Source organism: Pseudomyrmex gracilis, unplaced genomic scaffold (genome assembly GCF_002006095.1).
Source record: "Pseudomyrmex gracilis isolate BER0280 unplaced genomic scaffold, ASM200609v1 scaffold_214, whole genome shotgun sequence".
NCBI lineage: Eukaryota > Metazoa > Arthropoda > Insecta > Hymenoptera > Formicidae > Pseudomyrmex > Pseudomyrmex gracilis.
The window spans coordinates 89,684-110,590 of record NW_018020798.1 but is presented as its reverse complement, the minus strand read 5'-3'; the positions used below and the strand labels follow the sequence as shown (position 1 = coordinate 110,590).

The window sequence follows — 20,907 nt, the reverse complement described above, 5'->3', positions numbered from 1 at the left end:
AAAAGGGCAGCCAATCCTCCTAGACAAAAGTTCTTGATGCGAATCAGTCTACAATTTAACACCACACAAACAGGCACAAAATATCACTCGACGCACGTGTGTGACGAGTTGGCAAGAGACGTCACGTTGCCGGTGAATCTGCTTTTGGAGCAAAAGTCTTCTATTTTTCCATCCTGATAGTGTAGATTTTACGAAATGGAGTGCATTTATCGATTACCGTTCTTGGTCCTGGAAGTGCCTAATTTAAAATTAAAGAGACCGTCCTGGTTCGTGAAGCCTAGTGCTATGGTGGTCTTTTCGTTTATCCTTCTATCGTACTTTTTGGTGACAGGAGGTTAGCTGTATTTAAATATTTTATAAAACTCAAGATGTTACTTTTGTTTATAGAAAAAGAATCTATGTAAGTTTATGTACGCATTTTGTTATATCTTTAAAAAATGTATAAAAACTATAACAACAGTATGCACTATGATTTATTTTTAATTAATAATATATATGCATATATATATATATATCCATATGGAAAATGTGCTAACATTTTAGTAAAATAGTTATTGATTTTTGCAAACATGTTTGTCACAGGAATTATATATGATGTAATTGTAGAGCCACCCAGTGTAGGATCTACAACAGATGAACATGGTCACTCGAGACCTGTAAGTTGAAAAAAGCTTTATCTGCGATCAATGTATTTTTCTAACTGTACAAAGTAGTGCAATCTTTGCAGGTAGCATTCATGCCATATCGTGTGAATGGGCAATATATCATGGAAGGACTAGCCTCTAGTTTCCTTTTTACAGTAGGAGGATTGGGCTTTATCATCTTGGATCACACTCATAGTCCATCAACACCAAGACTCAACCGAATTCTTTTGATTTTTGTTGGATTTCTCAGCATACTTGTGTCGTTTGTTGCGTGCTGGATATTCATGAAAATGAAACTTCCGTAAGATATCACACTTGAGACATTTCTGCATTTTTCCATTATATAAGTAATCCATTTATTGTTTTTTTTTATTTTTAGGGGTTATCTGCAATCCTAAATGCAAGTATAGAACTATAAAATTTTTCATATATATCTCAAAGAAGTTTTATATTCTATTTTTGTGTATATGGAATATTGTTACAATAGATAGGATATTGTAACGGTGAATATTGGTTAAATACTTTTGTAATAAATTATAAGTTAAACAAGTTGTTTATTTTTAGCATTAGTTTATATTACGCAATGTAAGATGGATTTTGATCACTATAAATGAGTATACATGATTATAGTATTAATATAATGATATATAACATTATATAAAATATCTAATATATATCAATATATATCATTATATTATAATATATATAATTGTTAAATATATAATACGGCGAGTAACATTTATAAATATCAGTCATCATAAATACGGGTATATTTTGCAAATACATAAATAGTCTATATACAAACAAGCCAAGCTGCAAAAAATGAATTTTAATTGTGATGAGTTTAATGACATAATTAAGAGCACCAATTAACATCGAAATGAAGTTCTGTAACATATCAATTTCATTATGCATTATAAAAAAAAAAAGAAACAGTTTTGTAAAAATAATAATCCTCTTTTAAAATACATAAGCTGATCAAAAATGGATTTGAATTTTTTTTTCCACACATTTGTATGTATGTTTACGTAACGCAAATGTATAAAGTTTGACGGAGAGTTTCTTATATGTATATTAACAATTTGTAAGAAAAATCTTTTTATAAAGAAAATTTCTATATAAACTTCAATAAATCAGCTTAATAAAAAGAGAATTGGTTTTGGTGTTCTTTGGCTTAGGCTTAATTGCAGAGCCCCTTGGCACAAGTATGCATATTATTTATTTCTTTTCTTAGAATGTAATGACATGTATGCTTGTGTGTCTACGGTTGTTATTAAAGATGTATCAATGTTCAGTCTTTTGTTGACTATTTCTTGTTACTGATAGCAGACGTTTATAAACGAATGCGGAAACTCCTGTAAAAAGATTTAAATATTAGTAAAACTGTTCGAAATAATTTATACTCTTGTAACTAAGAGTTAACTTTACTTGGAAAAGTCGCTGCTCTTTTCTATAATATGTTCGAATTCTGCAAAACTCAGAGCACCATCGTCATCCAAATCGGCTTCATCGAGAACATACTGGAGTAGCTGCTGCATATCATTGTCACTTAATCTCTGAGGTGCGGTCAATCTGTCCACCACTTGTCTCAGATCTCCAACACCGAGCATATCATCACCATCAAAATCTTTTGATGAAAAAAGAAAATATTTGTTGATAATGCTACACATATGTACAAATAATCAACATCAAATCACAAACGTACCAAATATTCTAAATGCATGTTCGGCTTTTACTGCTTTCGGAGCAGCATCACTGAACACAGACATCATATCCAAGAAATCTTCAAAGGTGCAGTCACCGTCTTGACTAGAACTGAAGACTTTGCAGATTCGATCTCCAAAAGGATTGACTCGCAATTCGGGATATTGCAAAATTTTAGACATTGGAAGCTTCGCGTTTCTATTGTGTCCGACTTTTTCTGGCGCAAGTGCTTTGAATTTCTGATGCGCACTGCGGTCAACAAAAAAAGATAGATTATAATTAACTTTAAATAAAAAATATACATGTATAAATAATAAGAAACCGATAAAATATAAAGATGTGCTGAATTCATCAATATAATACTTACTGTAAAACTTCCTTCTTTGTGAAATATGTTAAATCCTGTTAATAAAGTTTTATTAATTATAGTTAGACAAAAAATAAAATGGTATGACAAGATACAATACGTATTTAAAAAATAAAAAAATTGTTTTAAAATATAAAAAATTTTTTAAAAAAATATTACTTGATAATCCTGTAGTTCTTCTTCAGTAAATTGACTTTTTCCCGCACCCATCTTCGTGAACACTGAAGTTTTCAAGACAATGGCACTGTGTCAACTGCAAATATCTCAGTTATCTTTACTATTCAATCCGCTTATCCATGAATCAATATTAACACAATGTTATACATTTTTGCTTTATAATTGATGATGACTAATTAGAGAAGTATCTTACACACATTCCTGCAACATGTATACTTTTTTATAGAAATTATAAAGAATGTCTTTAATAAAACAGCAGCTTAAAAAAATTTGGTTCTTTTTGAACGATGTAGCAACTTACATTGATTAATTAATTAATTTCGCTTTTATCGAGCGCGAAAAAATCATGTTTCTTCAATTACAGAGAATTTTCTGTTTTTAAAGTGAATTTTTATTTCTCCGGAGAAAGAGACAGAGAGATTCATTGATCAGAGAGCGGGTTTACACACAGCGACTTTAGATCTGCACTTCGGCACTTGGAGTGAAATAGTACGTATATATACAGTATACAGTATTACACGGCACGCTTCAGGCACGAGATACTTCCACAGTTCAGAGTAATTAAAAGTCTAAAAACAAAAGACGAATAAAATGGAAAATATTGGAAAAACACTCAAAGATATCTACAATGATAATTTTAAATGGCAAGTTGAACAAACTCAATTTATCAAAAAAATTTTTAATAATTTCAACAATGGTTGAACGAACATAACCTTCTGCAAGATTCGTATAATTTTACGTTTTTTTTTTTTAAACATTAATTATTTTTTAAATATTTTCTTTTTCATTAATTATCTGTGACATATATTATTGCATATATTATTTATACTTTTTAATTAAGTCGAATTAATAGAATTGCTAATGCGTCCGTTTAAAAATATCACGTGTTTTTCACTAAAAACTATTTGTTTTTACTAACAGGTCCGTGGTAAAGAGCATTGTGTTCTTCGCAATCGGCATCGAGATCGCTTTGGAATGTCGTGGAATGGTTTTTATGACACCAAATACGATGTAGAAAAGTGGAAATTATATCAAATTTTGCTCCAATTGTATCATACACTCCAACAATTTCTTAACAGAACAACATTTACATTTTTATTTCTACTTTATGACAGTTCCGTTTTTTTTGTTTTTATCTGATGAAATGTGATTGTGTTTGAAGAATATGTAATTGTTAAATAATTTTTAATAAATGATGATTTTACACTGTGTGTCTGACTGAAACAACCGCTATTTTTTCACGTGTATTTATTATTTATTATTCCTACATTCACTCGACAGATGACACCACAGTTGAGAGAAGATGTGGCAGAATCAGAAGAGACTTTTGAAACAACCTGTACAAAAACACTTCTCTAATCTAAAAAGTAAATATTATACATGCCAATACGTACTTGCGCTCGTCGTACGTGGGCAATACTGCGCAAACAACTATTGTGGTCATTTAATTATGTAAATCGGATTTTGCAACTCGTTCGATTGATGATCACACTCTGCTCTTTGTATTTGGTCGCATGTGCAAAATATGACGGAATATCGGAAACAATCTCGTGATTATGTGCAAGTTGCATGACAAGATATTTTTCAAATGTCAATAAACATATAAAGGTTGTACCAAATATATACGACTTTCCTTCTCCGCTCGCAACACACAATTTATCAACATGGAAGAACTTAAGGAAAATGACAATAGCTCCGAATTATCAGGTAACGTTCAACAAATATGAGAGCTAAAAAAATATAAATTTTGCCTGTAACATTAAGGAGTTGATGATAAACGATTGCTCAGAGTGACCAAAATATATATATATATATATATATTTTTTTTTTTTCAGCTGTTATCGGAGCATTATTGGACTCCTTGGATGACAAAAACTATGAAGTCAGACGATCTGTAATTGAGTCACTTGAAAAAATAAGCAGCAGCGATCCAAAATCTGTCATTCATGCTGGTATATATTTTTGGGAAATGCACAAGAAGGTTAGTGTTTAATAAAGTTCTCATTTTTGTGTAAGAACTGATACATATTGGATGCGTGTATTTTATTATCATATGATTTTCTTCAAAAAGATATCCACAGAACATATGGCATCTCTATTGAATATAATGTCCAGTACGTGTAAACAATCTGCTGCGAGTTTAAGTGCAGATTCAGCATCAACTCTTGCTGAATTGGCAGTAAATGAATTGACAAGAAAAACTGAGAATGAGGCACGCAATTTGTTAGTTGAAATTTGTAAAATACATTGTGCGCAAGCTATGGGTGGACTTTTAACTAAGTATGCAACAATATTACTTCTTGTAGTTGTGATAAATTTCTAGCCTAAAATTGTTATTGTAATTCTAACAGATGAATTTTGTAGATTGGAACCTGGAATAATTCCTCAGTCCGCAATAGTTTGTACAATAGGAAGGCTAGCTGCAACCAATCCGCATGAGATATTGACCTTTATTAAAATCACCCTGACTATTGTGCTACCAATGTTTAGTCAAATGCGAGATGAAACTCTTAAACAGTCCATTTGTTTCAGTGTGTATAAATGTGTTTTACAATATTGATAAAAATTAGTAGTTTTTTTCACATATAATTTAAGTTTTTTATATCTTTAGTGATTGAGAAGTTTTGTGAAGCTATAAATGATTATATAATGAATACAAAAGATACATCTCCGGAAATAAGCAAGGAATCATTTAAGGAAGAAATATGCTCTGCCTTTGACCTTCTGGTGCACGTTTGGTTGAAAACGTCACGTAATTTTAAATCAACCGATGCTATTTTAACAACGTTAGTTCCTATGATACCTTTGTTACCTGAGGGAGAACATAGCGACAGAATTATGAAATTAGTACCTGTATGTTTAAATCTTTGTAAGAGACAAAATGTACGCTTAGCCGCTGTGAGGTGAATGTTTTATATTTTTCTACAAATTATTATTAGACTATTTAATTGTAGAGATACTCTTCTCTCTTGGATGAATAACTATAATATTGACGTTAACAGAGTTCTAGCTGTACTTTTAAATTGCGCTCAGACCAAAAATGATAAAGAGACGATTTATCCGTTTATGGATCTTATACATCAAACTTTATCCGAAGTCGTCAGCATTCAACCCTTCGAAGCAACTCGAGATATCTTGCTTACGCATTATGAAGTGTTGCGGTGTACTCGATCGTTAGTCATCTTGTATCCCGAAGAAGGTCTCGATAGGCAAGTTTTTTCTTGCGCGATAGATATTGTCGTTCTCACGAGAATTACATCACGTTAATTTCTGTACATTTCTGCACAGAATCTTGCAACAGTTAAAATCACCAGTTGCCAGTCATCATGCTCGCGCCTTGGTTGTCCTCAAACATCTTATAAACACTCTTCCTGAGGTACCAAACTTTGTTTTAAAAAACTGAAGAGATAGCTTTTCTGATTTGTTGCTTTATTAGGACGACGGGACGTTGCAAAGAATCGCGCTCAATCTGCAGGAATCTCTCGGAGAGAACTGTCCGCTGCAAATGGTCAGTGCCATCGTGGCACTCATGGCACGACCGACGTTTCCCCTTTTACCGTCGCAGAGAGCCAAATTTGTTCAATATATGGTACGACGTTTTGACGCAAACTGTGTGATACAGTAAAACTAAACAGAAATAATTAAGAAATACAGATTTTATATTTTCAAAACAGGTGTCACATTGTGACATGAAGGCGTGTTCCGAGGCTTTGTATTTACTTTCAACAACAGTCGATCGTGTCGAATCTTGGTTGTGGCCGTGTTTGGTACAAGCGTTGCTAGATCCGACTTGTACTGAATCCGTATGTAACGATCTTATTTGAAATTTATTGAACGTTAAAATGTAAATGTCTAAGTTAACAATTACTTCTCATTTACAGATTATATCTGTATTGCGCTCGCTATCTCCGTTAGCGACAAAGATATTACAGGATGAAGAATCTTCATCAAATGAGAGAAATTTTCCTGGCACAAAGGTCCTAGCTAGATGTCTGGAATTAATGGACGACCCAGACAAACGGATCGCGATATTGACTTTTTTGATATCAGCAGCACCATTGATTGGACATCAAGTGAAATATTACTGGGACGAGGTGTTGTCGAAACTTTCGCAACAGCTTTTACAGGACGCGCAAAAAAGTCCGAAAAACGAGATCAATTCCGCACGAAGGTGACAAATGTTTTGCATCTAGGGATCAAATTTGAAAACTATTATCGGGGACTATATTTTTGACTTTTTTTTTTGTTTCTTAGAAATCTAATCTGGGAGGAGCAGATAGTGAAATGGTTGGAAGAAAGTGTAAAACTGGAGGGACAATCGTGGGGTGCCAAGCTCGCCGACGAACTTGCTTCGAAAACTACTATACCGAGTACAGCACTGTATTTGGCGTCTGTGTGCACAAACAACGCTCACATCAGTTTGCTCGTTGAGCTCGCACGTTCTAATGGCACAACCAAGGAATACGCTCGCGCGGTCGGTATATGCGCGAAACGGCATCCGAACATCATCTTGAAATTAATGGAAGAGTTTTGCGCAACCGAGGACGCCAGGAAAGTGCCCGTGAGACTGTTAGGTCTTGTTAGAGACGCAAAAGCCGCCGCTACCGCTGAAACAGCTAAAGCCGGCTTGTTGCAATCTTACGGTGAAATCGCTCAAAGGGGAAATCCGGAGAAACTGTTTCCGGTGTTCGAAAAGCACATATTACCGTGGACTATCAAGCAGCTAACGGAATGTAAGGAATTGTCCACAAAGGAAACAGGATTATTCGTTTTGGAGCAAGTAATTAATTTTTATATCGAACAATTTAATGACATTTTATTTCTCATATTAAACGGTGAAGTATAAAAATATTGTTTATTTGTTGTACCAAAAAAACAATATGTGATTGTACATGATTTATAGATAGCCAGTGCTGTCCATCCCATTCGATATCCAAAATCCAACGGCTTGTCAATAAAACCATCTGCTCTGGCTACTCTGATAGGAATTTTGCAAACGCCATCGGGATACAGACCGTTGCAACTTTATCCGGCGATTTTAAAAGCAGCAAACTCTCTGATGTATGCTTTACGTATCAATGTATCTTTATTTTTGAATGGCGATTTGATAAAGATATTAGATGTATAAAATATTTTCAAAACATTTTTCTCTTTCATAGATGTATACCACCAGCGCTAACTAGTGAGGAAAGAGAGATCTTTCTTAGTGCGGTATTGGACAAAACAATTGGCGCTAGTTCGGAGGTATATTGAACTTAAGACTACATCGTATGTACATACGCGTGAACAATAGTTCTACAGGTCTTCCTGATAAGAAGAATTTTATATTGATTTGCGGGTTTTAAAACTGTTTTTTTTTTTTTTTACTTTGAACCCGACACAGCATCTTTAAAACAATCACAGTTCTGGCACCAGTTCTGTGTATGTATTTATGATTTGTGCTTGTAGATGATCAGTGAACATTTCTGTCTTAGATTGTTCTGCAATCACATCCGGAATTAATGCACAAAATCTGGGAACATCTCGGAATGGTGTCCAGCGAAATTATATCCAAGTCATCGGACGCACTGACTGCGCTAGTTGATATATTAGTGCCCTGGATGCAGTCCAAGTCAAATATAGAGAGACAAACTACTCTGTTGGTGCTGCACGCGGTGCTTCAGTAAATGTTTTATTTCAGACAATTTGTATCTTTGTTTTTATATATATACAGTAAAATTGTAAACTAATGCGCGATGCGCATCTCTCTACAGGTCGTACTGCAATAATTTGGAGCACACGTATTCTCCACGTGGCAAGTTTTGTCCCGGAAAATTATTAGGAAAAATCCTGTGCTGGTGTGCGGACAAAGAAGTCAAGCTAAGAAAGTTGGTAGTAGATTGCTTGCCTCTGTGTATGGAAATCATATATCGCTATCTAGACATATCATTCAATGCTGGTTTGAAAGATAATATACAGCAGATAAAAGAAAAAGTTATGACTGACGACTCGCCGGATTGTCACGTCGAGGTAAAAATTAATAATTTGTATAACCGGCTTGTGCGACTAATTTTGACTGATTTTATTGAAGTAATTTTAAAGAAAATTTTAGTAAAACACACAATATTTGATCGTAGAAACTGGCTGAAGTTGTAGCGCAAAAAATTCCTAGCGCTGAAATCTTTACTTTCGCTAAAGGATTAATAGAAGGCCTATTGTTTTGCGGAGAAGCGAGCATGGTAGCAAGCATAGCTCTCAAGCAACATTTCGAAATTAATGGACCAAAGATATCCAGGCCCCACGTTTGTTTAGTCGGTGTGTGACATGTAAATTGTTTGTTGCAGTAATCCAAATGTTTATTTAATCGTATCTCACTGGCTATGTTTTCTGTGTATTTAGATAACATCATTACACAAATGAGGCAAATGGAAAATATAAGCTGTAAACAGGTTTTGGCAGAAGCTGTAGCGTCATTGACGGCACATCAAATGTCTGCGGTGACCGAGATCCTTCTGTCTCAGCCATTACCATTGGATCCTGGTACTGTGCTGTGCTGGAAGGCAATTGGCAGACATAAATACGCATCTGAGGTCGATCTCTTCATCCGCATTATTTGTTACCCGTCAAGTACGCAATATACACATATTAAAAATGTGTTATCATACTTACTTTATTTTAGGTTTTGGAAAATTTACTGACAAATCTGGGAACTAATAATCTATTCGCTGAGATCACTACGTCCTCCGAAAGAAATAACACTGCTTATCTTCCGTCTTTGGCAGCCGTAGTGGCCTTAAAACATCTTCTAGAGGGAGACGTTAAGAAAATCAGTTTGCTTTACTTGGAGACTTTCCTAAGTGTTCTTCTCAAGTATTTCACCGGTTGGCTGCATGTTGACCCGCCCACGTCGTTAATAAACACGAAGTACGGATACGTACCAAATCGGGCGGCGCACAAAATCAATCCCCATGCAGAAGTATATTCCGTACTGGTTCATGTTCTAAATCTCGTTCATTCAGATTATGCGTCCGACTTGCCGGCAGAGACTGTACGTATTTAAAGGGTGTTTTACATGGTTCTAATTATTTTGACCAGGTGTTGATAAACGAAATTGTTTATACTTCAGGCATTTTCTTCGGAAACATATTCTGAGGAGAACGTGATTTTAACCGTACAAATATTGATAAAGTGCATATCGAACAAAGACCACGTTCTCTCACATATGGCGCAATCTTTACATGCATTGGTAAGCAGCACATTAGCCATACAACGGGCAGTCGCCGTTGCATTCTACGCCGAACTGATTGGAAAAGTGAACTGCGGAGATATATGGATTGACGCTATAATAAACACTTTGTTCGATGCTAAGACAGATTCGTCGTCTCTGGTTCGAAAATACGCTGTTATCGGATTCGCTAGAGTAGCCTACGTAGAGAAACAGGTGAATGCTCAATTAATACTTTTATTTTATATACTTTGTCTTGCTCTAAGTGTTGTCTTTTTTTTTCTCAAAGCTCGACGATTATTTTACGAGATGTATGGATGCCTTACTTGACGGATTGGAAGAGCCTGCCAATGGAGAAGGTGGCTCTGAAGTAGCGATAGAGTCTTTACGCGGTCTCTCAATATTATTGTCGGCTCAGTATAAGAGACCTGTTAGTCCGCGAGTAGTGTTGGCTTTGAGACCATTCATCGAGAAAGAAAACTGGGAAATGAAGCTTGCTGCCATAAAAGCTTTAGGCGCGATAGCTACTAATTGGCAAAAATCGGTGCCAGTGCCGACCGACGATTTGATCGATCATCTTCTAGGTTGTTTACCGTCTCTGATAATAAGATTGGAAGACTCGAATACATCGGTGGTTATGGTATATGCATAAAAATATATATTGTAGTAAAAGATGAATTATTACAATAAAACGTATTAATTAAAATAATCAAATATTTATATATACTGTGTTTGTACATCAATAGGCTGCACAGGATACTTTATGCAAAGCTACGCTCTTTTACGCTCGGCGAAGTGAAAAATTATCGCAAGTGATAATTACGCATTTGAGACTAGAAGCAAAATTCAATTTTATGAATTTTTCGAAAGACTTGATAAACAGCTTGAAAGACGAACTTCCGGAGAAAGCAGAAGAACTTAGGTATGCACGCGCATGTAACACACATTTTTATAAAATAAATTGCAACAAACACACATATATATATATATATATATATAAATACATATATATGTATAAAATGTTTTTCTTGTCTTATCTTGCCAGGAATGCTGTTGTTCGGGGCTATTCGAGATCAGAAAATTATAACACCAGAGCTACATCCGCGTTGCTCTTAGGATTATTTGGTTCCCCGAGGCCTAACGACGTACAAAGACTGTTACAACTTTTACGTGATACCGAAAGTATTGTAAGAGTACGAGCCTCACAAGCTCTCGCATTTTGCTTTACTCTTTAGCGTGAATTCTTCTCTACAATTTATTTCATTCGAAAACTATAGGGCATAATTTTTAGATTCTTGTACACAATTCTATTTTTGTCTTTTTGTAATATTGATTGTTATATAAAGTGTAAACATACCTCTCTATTTCTGTTTTCTCATGCCGATCTTGTTACATACTTAATTAATCATGTAAATTGAATATTTTGTAAAAATAATAGTGTAAAAATATTGGCTAACTAATATTTACATTTTTTTTTCTCTTCTCTTTTAATAACATTCCATATGTATAATGTGTACAGTGATATATCATGTATATAATAAAGACAATTTAGATAAATAAAAGTTCAGCTCATTTTCATTAATAAATCTCATTATTATCCTCTTTCTCTGACATTCCTTTATCTACATAGAATTTTGTCTACGTAGAATTATAAAAATGTGTAAATAATTAAATCATCTCTGTTAGATCTCTTCTCAATGAAATATGTGATATAGGAGAAAGTTCTTTGTTTTAACAAGTAAATTTTTTTCATATAATATATAACTGTTTTTTAAAAACGTTTCTTATCGCAATAAGTATCATACACTGCCACAATACATTGTCATCGAATGCAAATTGTCTCGCATAACTTAATCGTGGCGAAGTATCACGAGCTGCAATCGTGTATTGCGGTTGCGGTAAATTTGCTGATTTTATCTTCGTGATAAAACTCGTACTATGCAAATTTCCTCAACAATATGCCGGTATATTTATAAATCTACTAAGAAACAAATGTATAAAAGACACTTTGGAACGTATTTGATTTGCGTATAATCGAAAAAAAACACGATTTAAAATAAACTTTACATATACATGTATTATTTTGCAGTGTATTTTTATAAAAACAATTATATTTAATAATAACTTTGTTGTATGTCCCAAATACCATTATGAGAATATATCACAATATATATATATATATATATATATATATATGTATATATATCATTGTCTATAAAACTGTAATTATTTACTATGCAACTTTTCTATACAAACACTTAACTGCTGAAGTCGATGGAGCAAATGTCGCATATTTGCGCTCGATTGTCGGAGACCTGACTGCTCACCGCCAACTTCTTGTCGCTGCCCCAGCTCAAAATGCAATCTGGCTAAACGTTCTTGTTGCTCTCGTATTTCTGTCATCTGTTCCATACTGCAGTCTTTTCCTATGAACACAATTAAACGTTCTTATTACAGAGATTACTCTGTTTTTATACATGCACCTACATATACACCAACCAAATGCTCGTAAATTGCCGCTGTGAAAGTCTTCCAACAGTTGCAGCAAAGCTTGCTCCATGTGGCGAACATCGGGAACCTCTGACAGAAAGCAATGGTGTTTGCATGGCACCACACCTTTATAATAAAACGCCGAAACAAGACGAAAAAAATATAAAACTCAATATAAAACTTAAGAAACTCAAATAATTTTGTTATAAATAAATATAAAATCAATACACACAACAAAATATTACAACTAATGTGTACAGTACATAAGAACTATATATAAAACAATATATTGTATAAATATAAATATGTTAATTAAAAAAAAACGAAGTAAAATAAATAAAACATAAATTAAAAAAAAAAACTCAATGTGTTTTAGCATAAAAACACATTTCGTACTTTGAAACTTGAACCATCAAATCACCTTTGTGCTGCCTTGTGATTCTAGGTGGATCCGGTCGATTAGGTCTCTGCTTCTCTTTTTCATTGAGATACGTCAATCGAGACTGATTACCAATGTAACTTGAGGTATTGGCTAGTCGACCGGAAACCATAGAACCTTGACTCGTTCCCTGACCGGAACTTCCTTTGCTAATAATCGGCGATATCTGTGTATTGCTTTCCCACAGTACTTGTTGCTGCAAAATTATTACTTCAAAAAATAAACTATATTATTACCGTTGTTGTTAGTACATAATATCCTGGAACACATTTAGACGCTTGTTAACATGAGATATTCTACCGATACATTGGAGTTGTGCGTGTCGGTTTTGCTTGGACGTTGAGATCTTGCAGGTGTTGATGGAGGAGTGGCTTCTCCTCCGTGGCTAAGCGGTTCTTCGCACTCCTCTTCTTGCACCAACTGTTGCAGCTCACCACACCCAGCTGCTTCCACCATAGCGACAATGTATAATATTCTTAACTAAAAAAACAAATTGTTCAAAATAATAAATGTAAAGCGTGAATGTCTGCTTACGAACGTTTGTGTATTCAACTTTATTAACGTAATTATATATATATAAAAAAGAGAAAATAAACAAAAATAATAAAAATATATTGAGATATTGTAACTTATAATATTTTATACTTATTATATTTATTGTATATTACCGTTCTTGCAAAGTGTTTTATCTTACAAACATCTCATTCTCTTATACGTCAAACAGCTGTAGCTTGTCAGATATGTGTGTGTGTGTGTGTGTGTGTGCTGTCAAATCAGTTTACCAACTCCGATCGACTTCGATCTTTTCAACGGAATTGATCGCTCGCATTGGTCAATTAATCGAACTGTCCAAATGCGATTGGTCAACTCTAGGAGTTCTGCAACCTGCAACTGGCGACAGGGTAACCATTGTAGATCCAGCTGTACATTCTTCTTATTTTAGGTGTAAAAAGTGTAAATAACCCGACACAGCCGCAGTTAAGACATGTATTGATGTAATCAGCTGATTGCGCGGTAGTGAAGCGCGCGCGTGTAGAAAGTAATGCGCGTTGTGTTTTTCTCTTTGCTTTCTTTTGCGTATACGAAATGTTGCTTTAATTATCACAGTATGCATGTGATTTTTAACGTGAGATAATTTTCTGTGATATCGATAAGACAAATACATTTGAGTACATCAAGTTTTATCGTACATAGCCATGGCTTCTAAAGAAGAGGCAAGCAACGTGGCAACCGAAGCGAAAGCCGAAGAAACGCCGGATTCGACGACTGAAGATGCACCGACTAGTTTAGAGACCATTCCCGAGGGAAATACCGCGCGAAATGAACCTCATACTGCGCCTAAGGACAAAACAAAGAGTATATAATCTTTAATTTGAAATTCAATTCCGCGAACGCGCGGAAAAAGATGATGATGATACACATATCGAAGAAAGTACGATTACGTGTATTACGTGTTATTTTACAGTTGATATATTACTGAAGGCTACTGGCAATGCTCCCATTATGAAGCAAAAAAAGTGGTCTGTCTGTCAGGATAATCCAATCGGACGAATTTCCGAATTTATAAAGAAGTATCTCAAATTGGATCCCAATGAGAGGCTGGTGAGTATAAACTTATGTTTTTCTCTCTCTGGCCGAAATAATAACGTTAATGTATATTTATCTTTTCCAGTTTCTTTATGTTAATCAGACATTTGCACCCGCTCCCGATCAGACGGTTAAAAATTTGTACGATTGTTACGGAGCGGATGGAAAACTAGTCATCCACTATTGCAAAAGTCAAGCTTGGGGCTGAAAACCTTAAACTTCAATTGCGCACGATTAATTATCAACTATGTTTGTTTTTTTGTATATAAGTTATTTAATATAATTTATACACTTTGTGACGTAAGTTCAATTTTGTATTAACACGATACAATCATGATCAACAACTTAGTTTTTCATCTTGTCAAACTTGTTTCAAAGGAAAGAGCGGAGAATTATTGTTAGGATGTTATTACAATATTACATTTGTTTTTTTTTCTTAGAAATGTCACTTTTATTTTCTATATTGTTACAGATTGCAATATCAAGATACTTGACAGATCAATCTGTTAAAATAATCGCATTTCACGTTATTGTCTCATGTATTGGATCTTCTGCTTCGCTGATCCGAAGGTTCCTTCGCGCGATCTATTATTGTCCGTGTTTTGGTCGATGATGCGTTGCTTCTTGCGACGCTGCATCGATTCGTCGTATCGCTCGCTTTGGAATTTGTGTTTGATCTTTGTGTGACCTGTTTACAGACGGACATTTTTTCATCCCGGTCTTCTGTTTTAGAATCTTTGCTACGCTCGGAAGTAACCGATAACCGCTCTCGTTGATTGTCGCCTGTAACACATAACATTATTAAGTTAAGTAGAAAACAACCGTTTGTATGTATGATGTACTTACTCGCGCATGACGAAGCAGATTTTTTGAGAGATCGTTCAGTCTGATCTGCTGCGTCTCCAGCGCTCTCCGCTTTACGCAAAGACAATTTATCCTGCTCGCGCAGACGACGTGTGGTGCTGCTTGTTCTTCCTGACCGAGCCACAGACTTGGAATCTTCTGCGGTCTCAACGGGACATTTCCAAATGGCAATCTCTCCGTCGGCGCTGGTCGTCACTATATATCTACCATCCGCGCTGAATTTACACACAGTGATTATCGCGGCGTGAGAAACACCTACGTGAGTGAGATCCGCGCTCTCATATTGCCAAAATCTGACGGTGCAGTCGTTAGATCCGGTGACGAAACACCGACCATCAGAACTGATATCTAGACAGTTCATTGCGCCGACGCTGGAACCTTCGATCTCTCGCACCATCGAACAATCCAGCGTCTCCCAATAAGTGATCTTCCGATCCGTGCCGCAAGTCAAAATCTGAATCCCATCGGGTGTAAATTGCGCCATCATGAACATTGTATTTTCCATGAGAATATGTTTTCTTACGCGGCGTCTGTAAATTTGCAAAAACCAATTGTTTTTTTTTGTTTTTGTTTTTATTTTTATTCTTTGTGTCAAAATGTTTCTAGTTTACGTGCGGATACGCACGTTATATCCCAGACGACGCACGTGCCGTCTGTACTCGAACTAATCAGATCTTCATTGTTGCACGAGATATGCAGAGACGTTATTGGACCTCGATGCTCCTTTAATATACCGATCAATCGTTGCACATCGGGTTTTATTTCCCATATACGCACCTGGAAATCCAGACGAACCACGTGTGAAATGTGCATGCACAAGCGCGTAATGTTCTCAACGTAAAAAAGGCAACCAATTACTGTACTTTTAAATGAGAGACGCAGATGTGCGCGGTTGTCAATATAAATAAATCAATTTTTCCTGAAGATTTTATATGTCTTTTTATCTATCGCAGAGAGATAATGGGAGCCAACCCCTGATTGTATGGAAGTGAACGTTGATAGATTTGAGCAATAAATTGCTCGAAGATTGTGACATTGGTTGCAATCGACATCAAGACAATAGTTATAATTTTGTTATAGAAAGCGTAATACAAATTGTACCTGACCGTCGCAGCCGCCGCTAATGAGCGTTGATCCGTCGCTCGTGACCGCGATTGTCGACACAGCTTTCGTGTGAGCATTGTAAATAGAGAAATGAAGTTGTCCGGTGCGCGGCTCGAATACTCTTATAATGCCGTCGTTCCAGGCTAGAATATACACAAGATAAGAACCGCGTTTTTTATCCGCAATACAAACACGACATGACAATTCGCGCGTCGGATCGTGTAACAAATCGCAATTGTGAACTTCAACAGAAAAAGTATACACATGTTACGCTTCATCAATGAATTGTAAGGATTGTATATGTTAGAATGATCTCTTTCAATTTGGTTTTTTTTTTTTTTTTATTTTGAATTAAATTCCGAAATCTCGACGCGCGCGTCTTTATAACTCATGCGTACCGGAGAACAGCATCTGATCGTTGTGTGCGAATTGCAGACTGGAACAGACGAAGTTCGGCACGCTGATGCGAAGTGTCTCCTTCTGCGTTTCCAGCTGCCACAGTCTGACGTCGTTCTTGCCGCCTGTTGCGAACGTCTCCGAGTGATTGCTGTAATAAACACATCGCACTTCGATAACCGATTCCAACCGAGAATCGAAAAACTTACCGCGGAAACGCGAGGCTGTATATGCAGCTGGTGTGAGAAGTGACGAGAAGATGCGCGTGAAAATTCGACAGTCGAACCTGATAGATCTCGCACCAGGACGTGCCGACCAGTACGTGTTCATTTTGATAAAGGACTATAGATGTTATCGCGCTGCACAAGTTCTCCCTTTGATGCTGGTGCAAGATAATACAATCGCAACTTCGACAATCACGAGAGTTCGCAATTTACGCACGAAATTGCTACGATTTTTTGTCACGTAAGTATATGAGATCAAAACAACTCACAGTCAGTATTTGCGGCGTATTGGGAAACTTGGTAGGTTTTTTTTGCGTCGGTCGGCCGTTCTTTTTGCTTATTATCTCGATCAGCTCGATAGTACCGTCGCCAGTACCAACCACCAGTTCTTCAGAACCAGTTCTCCCGTTCTTCAGAAGCAGCAAGCTGTTCACTCCGCCCGCGTACGGATCGCCCTCGCCCGTCTTCATTTTTCTCGGATCGCGCGTTATTTTCGAGTAGCAGCCTATCATCACCGGCGTTTGCGCCAATTGCGTGTCGCCGCGCATCAGGTTCAACCTGCGACCACGAAGAAAAATGTTAATTGAAATCATGATTCACGAACGAGGCGAGAGTAGTGTAAGATAAAAGCTGGAAAGATAAAGCGATGATAACGAAGTAATTAAGAGATAGAGGTATTAAAAGGAAAATGGAAACAAGCTATAGTGTGTGTGTTTAAATGCTTTTTTTTAATTTTTTTAATGACCTTGCTTTAATGATATCACCGGAAGTAGTGCCGCAGTAGATCATTTCGTCGCTCTCGTCCACGACGAGACAATTGACGAGACGCTTAAGTTTTCCCACTTCCACGTCCATCCCCTGTAGCTTTCGTTTTTCCGCGTCAACGCGCCAAATCCTCAGCGTTCTGTCGCCCGCGGTGACAAAATACTCGTTGTTAAGATGCATCCCCGTGACGTTGTACGCGTTGCCGGACGTCTCGTTGCTCGCGTACGATCCTGAGAAAAGATTACGTCGATTGCGATCTCACACGTCAAACGGAAAAGAAAAAATATGTTTCTTTTTTGTATAAAATAAATCTATTGTCGAATCTATTGTGTCATCTGTCAATTTCTGAATTAGATTTTCGTAACTCGTTAAACACCACCACGAGAGAAGTACCGCATATGAGTGAATTTTTCTGAACGTCCCAGACGATTACGTTGCCGTCGTCCCTGCCGCCGAGACTCACGAGGAAGTCGCCGTTGCATGTGAAGCACAGATCTTCGATGCAGACTTTATGCGTCTCGTAGCTACCTCTCATCGTGCCGTTTTCGTAATTCCACACAATCACCATTGCCTGCAAATGTGAATAAAATAAAAAAAATGTACGACACAGAGAAAAATTAATCGGGATTGTCCGTTAAGGGATTGACGTTAAAAAAAATATGACACCTTGAAACCGTGATGATTATTTTGACCGGAAGCGACGTATTTGCCGCACCGAGAAACACACAGCGTCGAGACGGTGTTCGAGTGTCCGCTGAGAAATCGTTGCTGTCCGGTCTCGATGTTTCTTACGACCACCTTGCAGCCCATCGGATAAAGAATATGCTTCTCGTCCGGATGTAATCGCAGACCGTTCTTCGTGATGCCTTAAAACAAATAAAGACGCTCCCATGCTAATTACACATGCAAAAAACTTTACAAAAAATATTCAATATTAAAATTCTATAAAATAGTTTTTTTTTGTTTTTTTAAGAATAGCTTTTCGATCTCAAATTTTACAAATGCGTGAAATCTCATTCGCTTGAGAGCAATTTCGAATTCACAATCTCCGTGTAATAATAAAGTTGCTTAAAGATGCAAAAAAGTTTGAAGATTTATTATCATCTCAATTAAAGTGTAATATAAAAATGCTTGCTAATGAGGTTTTTTTTTCCTCATACAAACCGTCGAACGCAATTATTCCGAGTAGTTCGAGATCCCGGGGCTCCATTGTTGGATCGGTTCTGTTCAGCAACTGTAGGTGTGTACGTATGTGTGTGTGTGTGTGGTAAAATAAAATATATTCTTCTGACACGTTTTGTGCATACGCCGTAGTTATAGAAACGGCGTAAACGGCGTTACCGCGGCTGCGAATTGATCGCGTGCTATCCACAGTATCCGCACACACACACACACCATCCCGTGCAATTACCCAATATTTCTCGAAGCCTTCATTAACATTTTCCAGTTAATTAACTTCGACAAGATAAGAACGTCGAAGACTGAATATCATTTTTTTAAATCTTGATTTTATCATAACAAAATAACAAGAAAATTAATTAATATTAATTTTTATTATTCGTGTGTCACGGAAATCTACAAGAGATTTTCCTAAAATGATTGTATTTACTTAGACATAAATGGATGATAAAAAGTAAAAAAATTCATTGTGTATATTTAGCTTGTTTGATACACGTGATCGACATGCTGTTTGACGAGCATTGAGTTAGATCAGATTTTACATGCCAAGAGATCTAAATGTCAAGATATCGGCGTGTACGGCGAGAGATACGACGTTCGCCATGAAAGTGTGCGGGTACGTGAAGAGAATTCGTTTCAAACAAAAGTCTGTAATTACGGAGAACGAACGGACGAATATATACAGGTAATTTCCATCGCGAAGGTGAGGTATTTTTATTTTTTAAGATAAAAACCCGCGTCTCGTTGTAAGTATTGTACATAGCAAGTATGGAAGCTGATGACACACGTTATTCTGCGGTGAATATATTTGCGCTCGCACGAACCGAGTCCGAGAACACATTTCTGCAAATGAGAGAAAAATCTTCGGCAAAATTTCACGAAGGTGAGAGAACATCGATACGAAAATAATTTTATCAATTTTAGAAATATCGTTGGGTCAATATTTTTTTATAAATAATAATTTTAAAAAATATCAACTCATCTCACACAGGTTTGAGAGAAAAAAAGCTCATTGTCATATACTCAAAGAGAGAAAGTGTTTGTCTTCTTTTTTTCAAGAATATCTATTACAAAACTTCGTATGTGGGACATGGAACACAGGATCCAGCGGAAAATTAGTCTTAGTTGTGAGATAAGTAGAGAGACGCGCACGGAATACGCCGTGCGTGCGCTCGACTTCGTTGCGCACGAACATCTTCGAAGCCTCGGAAAAACTCCATTCGGTATGTGTGGATCGTCGGTCTCTCTGGTGTTTTTTTATTAAAATCCTACAGTTCTCTTTTGAAAACTTTATATACTTGCAACAAGTAATATTTACTCGCATGCATTTTTCTGTGCGCGTGGGGAAATTTTCAGGTCGCGCGAAGATCAAAAGGATAAAACGTACACGTTGCGTCGTGAGGTTTCGAAACGAGTGTTTTTTCATTTTTCTTGTTTTTTGTTTTTTGCGAAATGTTTCCTCGTGCGGAGTCCGACGTAAGCGAATTCGACGAGACTCGGTCTATCTCATTCGTCATGTTCGCAGTTTCGATGAAAGGCTTAGACGACCGTACCGGGAAAACCAGGGTGATGATGTCTAACTGTCTCTCTGATGCGTTTTCTCTCAGTTGCACGAGCGTAACAATTCGATTCGTGCTGCTTATCGCTTCCTTACTACTCTTACCTTACCTCTACGTTACTCTCTCATTCCCCACCCTGAATGCGCGACGAGTAGCACATGCAGATATAAGGCCGATTTATCGAGGGTGTCAGATTCAGTTGCT

At 36.5% G+C, this 20,907-nt stretch overlaps 6 protein-coding genes across 13 annotated transcripts; 3 read left to right on the top strand and 3 right to left on the bottom strand.

The window, feature by feature from the left end:
- The first annotated feature begins 25 nt into the window (after positions 1-25).
- On the top strand, positions 26-1,317 carry LOC109858592 (oligosaccharyltransferase complex subunit OSTC). 2 transcript variants are annotated; one of them, XM_020436017.1, is made up of 4 exons: positions 26-334; positions 607-656; positions 728-945; positions 1,024-1,317. In XM_020436017.1, exons 1-4 carry the CDS (start codon positions 196-198, stop codon positions 1,040-1,042), a joined length of 426 nt encoding a protein of 141 aa, XP_020291606.1. In that variant the 5' UTR covers positions 26-195; the 3' UTR covers positions 1,043-1,317. The 2 variants fall into 2 exon arrangements, with proteins under 2 accessions (XP_020291606.1, XP_020291605.1); XM_020436016.1 differs by having other exon boundaries at positions 33-334; positions 583-656; positions 1,024-1,313.
- Positions 1,318-1,354: 37 nt separating this feature from the next.
- On the bottom strand, positions 1,355-3,536 carry LOC109858594 (calcium and integrin-binding protein 1-like). 3 transcript variants are annotated; one of them, XM_020436022.1, is made up of 7 exons: positions 3,194-3,536; positions 3,040-3,093; positions 2,875-2,968; positions 2,716-2,750; positions 2,350-2,597; positions 2,073-2,271; positions 1,355-1,999 (listed from the first exon to the last, which is right to left on the bottom strand). In XM_020436022.1, the coding sequence occupies exons 3-7, from the start codon at positions 2,923-2,925 to the stop codon at positions 1,978-1,980; spliced, it is 555 nt and encodes a 184-aa protein (XP_020291611.1). In that variant the 5' UTR covers positions 2,926-2,968; positions 3,040-3,093; positions 3,194-3,536; the 3' UTR covers positions 1,355-1,977. The 3 variants fall into 3 exon arrangements, with proteins under 3 accessions (XP_020291611.1, XP_020291610.1, XP_020291612.1); XM_020436021.1 differs by having other exon boundaries at positions 2,875-3,093; XM_020436023.1 differs by lacking the exon at positions 3,040-3,093.
- A 683-nt stretch (positions 3,537-4,219) lies between these two features.
- LOC109858606 (maestro heat-like repeat-containing protein family member 1) lies at positions 4,220-12,156 on the top strand. Its single transcript, XM_020436036.1, has 22 exons — positions 4,220-4,599; positions 4,728-4,873; positions 4,964-5,172; positions 5,257-5,423; positions 5,504-5,795; positions 5,895-6,101; positions 6,181-6,268; positions 6,329-6,481; positions 6,567-6,695; positions 6,774-7,063; positions 7,147-7,672; positions 7,796-7,953; positions 8,052-8,136; positions 8,367-8,554; positions 8,646-8,901; positions 9,009-9,186; positions 9,271-9,461; positions 9,551-9,919; positions 9,998-10,312; positions 10,386-10,736; positions 10,843-11,018; positions 11,142-12,156. The coding sequence occupies exons 1-22, from the start codon at positions 4,557-4,559 to the stop codon at positions 11,329-11,331; spliced, it is 4,707 nt and encodes a 1,568-aa protein (XP_020291625.1). The 5' UTR covers positions 4,220-4,556; the 3' UTR covers positions 11,332-12,156.
- An 80-nt stretch (positions 12,157-12,236) lies between these two features.
- LOC109858607 lies at positions 12,237-13,893 on the bottom strand. Of its 2 annotated transcripts, none has more exons than XM_020436040.1 (5): positions 13,694-13,893; positions 13,326-13,505; positions 13,008-13,221; positions 12,596-12,676; positions 12,237-12,522 (listed from the first exon to the last, which is right to left on the bottom strand). In XM_020436040.1, exons 2-5 carry the CDS (start codon positions 13,479-13,481, stop codon positions 12,323-12,325), a joined length of 651 nt encoding a protein of 216 aa, XP_020291629.1. In that variant the 5' UTR covers positions 13,482-13,505; positions 13,694-13,893; the 3' UTR covers positions 12,237-12,322. The 2 variants fall into 2 exon arrangements, with proteins under 2 accessions (XP_020291629.1, XP_020291628.1); XM_020436039.1 differs by having other exon boundaries at positions 12,596-12,712; positions 13,694-13,891.
- Positions 13,894-14,022: 129 nt separating this feature from the next.
- LOC109858590 (autophagy protein 12-like) lies at positions 14,023-14,908 on the top strand. Its single transcript, XM_020436013.1, has 3 exons — positions 14,023-14,381; positions 14,491-14,627; positions 14,698-14,908. The coding sequence occupies exons 1-3, from the start codon at positions 14,222-14,224 to the stop codon at positions 14,818-14,820; spliced, it is 420 nt and encodes a 139-aa protein (XP_020291602.1). The 5' UTR covers positions 14,023-14,221; the 3' UTR covers positions 14,821-14,908.
- Positions 14,909-15,010: 102 nt separating this feature from the next.
- On the bottom strand, positions 15,011-20,876 carry LOC109858588 (cilia- and flagella-associated protein 52). Of its 4 annotated transcripts, none has more exons than XM_020436008.1 (11): positions 20,813-20,876; positions 19,130-19,199; positions 18,632-18,831; positions 18,359-18,536; positions 17,946-18,195; positions 17,470-17,758; positions 17,186-17,358; positions 16,979-17,127; positions 16,578-16,723; positions 16,102-16,253; positions 15,011-16,006 (listed from the first exon to the last, which is right to left on the bottom strand). In XM_020436008.1, exons 2-11 carry the CDS (start codon positions 19,173-19,175, stop codon positions 15,148-15,150), a joined length of 2,442 nt encoding a protein of 813 aa, XP_020291597.1. In that variant the 5' UTR covers positions 19,176-19,199; positions 20,813-20,876; the 3' UTR covers positions 15,011-15,147. The 4 variants fall into 4 exon arrangements, with proteins under 4 accessions (XP_020291597.1, XP_020291599.1, XP_020291596.1 ...); XM_020436010.1 differs by lacking the exon at positions 20,813-20,876 and having other exon boundaries at positions 15,011-15,395; positions 15,459-16,006; positions 19,130-19,254; XM_020436007.1 differs by lacking the exon at positions 20,813-20,876 and having other exon boundaries at positions 19,130-19,254.
- Between the last annotated feature and the right edge of the window lie 31 nt (positions 20,877-20,907).

Coding starts and splice junctions, on each gene's coding strand:
- LOC109858592 (XM_020436016.1), top strand. CDS start 196: ATGGAGTGCATTTATCGATTACCGTTCTTGGTCCTGGAAGTGCCTAAT. Junction 335..582: donor GTACTTTTTGGTGACAGGAG/GTTAGCTGTATT, acceptor TGTTTGTCACAG/GAATTATATATGATGTAATT. Junction 657..727: donor AACATGGTCACTCGAGACCT/GTAAGTTGAAAA, acceptor CAATCTTTGCAG/GTAGCATTCATGCCATATCG.
- LOC109858594 (XM_020436021.1), bottom strand. CDS start 2,925: ATGGGTGCGGGAAAAAGTCAATTTACTGAAGAAGAACTACAGGATTAT. Junction 2,751..2,874: donor AAGAACTACAGGATTATCAA/GTAATATTTTTT, acceptor CTTTATTAACAG/GATTTAACATATTTCACAAA. Junction 2,272..2,349: donor ACATGCATTTAGAATATTTG/GTACGTTTGTGA, acceptor TTTCATCAAAAG/ATTTTGATGGTGATGATATG.
- LOC109858606 (XM_020436036.1), top strand. CDS start 4,557: ATGGAAGAACTTAAGGAAAATGACAATAGCTCCGAATTATCAG. Junction 5,424..5,503: donor TAAACAGTCCATTTGTTTCA/GTGTGTATAAAT, acceptor TTATATCTTTAG/TGATTGAGAAGTTTTGTGAA. Junction 6,696..6,773: donor ATCCGACTTGTACTGAATCC/GTATGTAACGAT, acceptor TCTCATTTACAG/ATTATATCTGTATTGCGCTC.
- LOC109858607 (XM_020436039.1), bottom strand. CDS start 13,481: ATGGTGGAAGCAGCTGGGTGTGGTGAGCTGCAACAGTTGGTGCAAGAA. Junction 12,713..13,007: donor AATCACAAGGCAGCACAAAG/GTGATTTGATGG, acceptor TTTATTATAAAG/GTGTGGTGCCATGCAAACAC. Junction 12,523..12,595: donor CGGCAATTTACGAGCATTTG/GTTGGTGTATAT, acceptor TTGTGTTCATAG/GAAAAGACTGCAGTATGGAA.
- LOC109858590 (XM_020436013.1), top strand. CDS start 14,222: ATGGCTTCTAAAGAAGAGGCAAGCAACGTGGCAACCGAAGCGAAAGCC. Junction 14,382..14,490: donor GCCTAAGGACAAAACAAAGA/GTATATAATCTT, acceptor GTTATTTTACAG/TTGATATATTACTGAAGGCT. Junction 14,628..14,697: donor TGGATCCCAATGAGAGGCTG/GTGAGTATAAAC, acceptor TATCTTTTCCAG/TTTCTTTATGTTAATCAGAC.
- LOC109858588 (XM_020436008.1), bottom strand. CDS start 19,175: ATGGAGCCCCGGGATCTCGAACTACTCGGAATAATTGCGTTCGACG. Junction 18,832..19,129: donor CGGAATAATTGCGTTCGACG/GTTTGTATGAGG, acceptor ATTTGTTTTAAG/GCATCACGAAGAACGGTCTG. Junction 18,537..18,631: donor ATAATCATCACGGTTTCAAG/GTGTCATATTTT, acceptor TCACATTTGCAG/GCAATGGTGATTGTGTGGAA.